General features: G+C 31.1%; 1 protein-coding gene across 1 annotated transcript; it reads left to right on the plus strand.

The window, feature by feature from the left end:
• Positions 1-266: 266 nt before the first annotated feature.
• LOC113399436 (small ribosomal subunit protein uS5m) lies at positions 267-2,710 on the plus strand. The gene is made up of 7 exons (XM_026638578.2): positions 267-551; positions 635-854; positions 935-1,068; positions 1,183-1,277; positions 1,360-1,495; positions 1,729-1,928; positions 2,286-2,710. The coding sequence occupies exons 1-7, from the start codon at positions 404-406 to the stop codon at positions 2,640-2,642; spliced, it is 1,290 nt and encodes a 429-aa protein (XP_026494363.1). The 5' UTR covers positions 267-403; the 3' UTR covers positions 2,643-2,710.
• The last annotated feature ends 41 nt before the right edge of the window (positions 2,711-2,751 follow it).

Here is a 2,751-nt window from a genome sequence, read left to right on the forward strand (position 1 = left end):
ATAGTTAAATAGTATAAATAGAAATAATTTTTGAGATCGATAACATACATTTTTTGTATAAAATTAGATCCATCACTAGCTTAATATCTGTTGGATAAATAATTTAATCTGATCATCTGTTGACTGCCTCGTACTCGGTGGTGCCTGCCTGGTCTGAGTTCAAGCCCTGGACCATCAAATTCTGAGAATTTTACATATAATATGGGCAATAGAGTAGTCTATATTTTTACAAATTCATAAGAATTTTATTATGAGAGAAATCTGTCATCCACTGTGACACTATTATACTCTGATTTTTATGTCTGTCAATAAAATGTCATCAATGGAAATTGTGTAGTGAATATCTTATTATTTTTTTAATGCTAATTATTAGCAGAGATAATTCTCTGCTTTCTGAATAAAAATGGCTAGCAAAATACTTGCGATTAGAAATGTAGTTAATAAGCCTTTGAATTTTTTTGTAAACAAAATACCACAATATCAAACTACTGGATATAACCTTAAAAACATCAGTACTACGACGATTGCTTGCCTTAACTTCTTCAATAAATGTGAGATTCGTTAAAAAATGTTACTATAAAGTTATAAAATTTTTCTATAATTTTTTTTACTCATAATTTTTATTACATTCTAGTACCGGCCGAGAAATTATGGAAATCAGTGACATCTGTAAGTAATGCTGGAGCTAAAAAAGGTCGTGGTAAAGGAGCTGGACGGATTCGTATTCGAGATTTAAATCGTGGACAGATAATTGGTACTGGTAAAATTAACATGCTGTGGCCAGGCTTGTCTGCTCCAGTCATAAGGGGCAGAGAATTACTTAAACAACAACGTTTACCAGATGATCCTGAAAGGTTATCTTCAACTATTTTGTATCTGTCAAAGTTTCTATTAGAGTTTAGGTGTTAAGGTAACAAATCTTTTTTGTATTCAGAATGGAGAAGCTTATTAAGCTACGAGATTCAATGACTAGGTTCAGACGATTGAGATTAAGCCCTATTGAGCGTGGTTGGTCTGGTTCACGTATGCCAGGTCGTAGCATCGGAGCCCCAGACCCAGTTGGAGATGGTAATTTTTGTTTTATTTTAAAATAATCTATAGATTTTTTAAAATGTATTTATTACAAATGGTTTAACATACACAAACATAACATTTGTTAAAATATTACTTATGTTTATGTAGAAGAGTTCACTGGATTTGATACAAAAGTTCTGCAACTCAGACCTCTCCTGATTATGAAAGGAAGTTTAGGCCGCACAAGAAACTACCAAGCTATGGTATGATATTTTAAATCAATGGAAATCTCATGCTCACTTTTTGATGTTCAATTATTTAAATATGTTAAATAAATTTATATAGGTTGTAACTGGAAATGGTCAAGGTCTAGCTGGATTTGGTATAGGAAAGGCAAAAGAAGCACCTGCTGCATTAAGAAAAGCCAAAAACAGGGCTGGAAAAAAATTGATGAATTTTGATATTTATAACGGTCACACAGGTAATTTTTTATTTTTGAAGAATACTAAATTGTTCTTTTATATCAGACATTATCATTCATCTTAGTATTTAAAACTTGGACATGTACTACCAGCCAGCCATAAGTCAATGGAACCTTCCATTTGGTGGGTTGTATTTTGGTAATTCTTACCCTTACTTAGAAATATATACCTATCATTGTAATAAATATAATATCATCAATAAAGTATATTAATAGTAATATTCTATTTCCAGTTTTCCATGACTTCTTCACAGCATTTGGTAAAACTAAAATATATGTGCAAAAGAAGAATGAAGGACATGGCTTAAAGTGTCACAGAGCCATAAAAGAGATTTGCCAAGCTATCGGTATTAAGGATCTCAGGGCTAAGCTAGAGGGCTCCAATAATTTACAACATATTGTTAAGGCTTTTTTTGTTGGACTTTTACAACAGGTAATAGTTAAAAAATGAATTAAATTTGTGTTATTATCTTTGTATTTTTGGGAATTATGTTGAAGGTGTTATAAATTTAAAACAAGCTTTTAGGAGAAATATTCTAATATATAATACTCTATTATCTATGCTAAATTTATAAATGCGAGAGTAACTCATCCTTTGTCTGTCTGTCCACTGAATTAAATGTGGTGAAATTTGGTATTAAGCGAGCTTGAACCTCAGGGAAGGACTATGACTTACTTTTTATACCAAGAACATGATGAACATTCCCTAAAACAAGTGAGGGTGGGCGGTAGAGTATCATATATTATTGTCTTATATAAAATTATTTTTTAAAATCATACTACTTTACAGAGAACTCACCAGCAGCTTGCTGAAGAAAAGAAACTTCATTTAGTTGAGTTTAGGGCTGAAAATGAACATTATCCTATTGTTGTTGCCAGCCCTTCAGTAGTTAGAACCAAAGAAGAAATACCTAAAGATGAGACTTTAGATTTCAATCAGTATATCATGAATGACCGAGTGATCTTCAGGCGAAAGAAGTTCCCACGATTCTACGAAACAATGCCACACTATGAAATATTTCTTAAAAAATATGAAAAATTCAGAAATCATGAAAAAATTCGTTTGAATCTTAAAGTTGAATATGGAGAAATAAAAAGTTTTCTGACTGATAAATATCCAGAACCGAAGGAAGAAAAGGAGACATAGGTTAAATTAAAATATTAGTCTAGATGTAGTCATAAATGTACAATATTTAAATAAAATTATGAAACATTTTATTTTGTGTTATTGTTGATGTTGGCAATTAAAACTCCTA

The sequence above is a fragment of the Vanessa tameamea genome, chromosome 19 (assembly GCF_037043105.1).
Source record: "Vanessa tameamea isolate UH-Manoa-2023 chromosome 19, ilVanTame1 primary haplotype, whole genome shotgun sequence".
Taxonomy (NCBI): Eukaryota; Metazoa; Arthropoda; class Insecta; order Lepidoptera; family Nymphalidae; genus Vanessa; species Vanessa tameamea.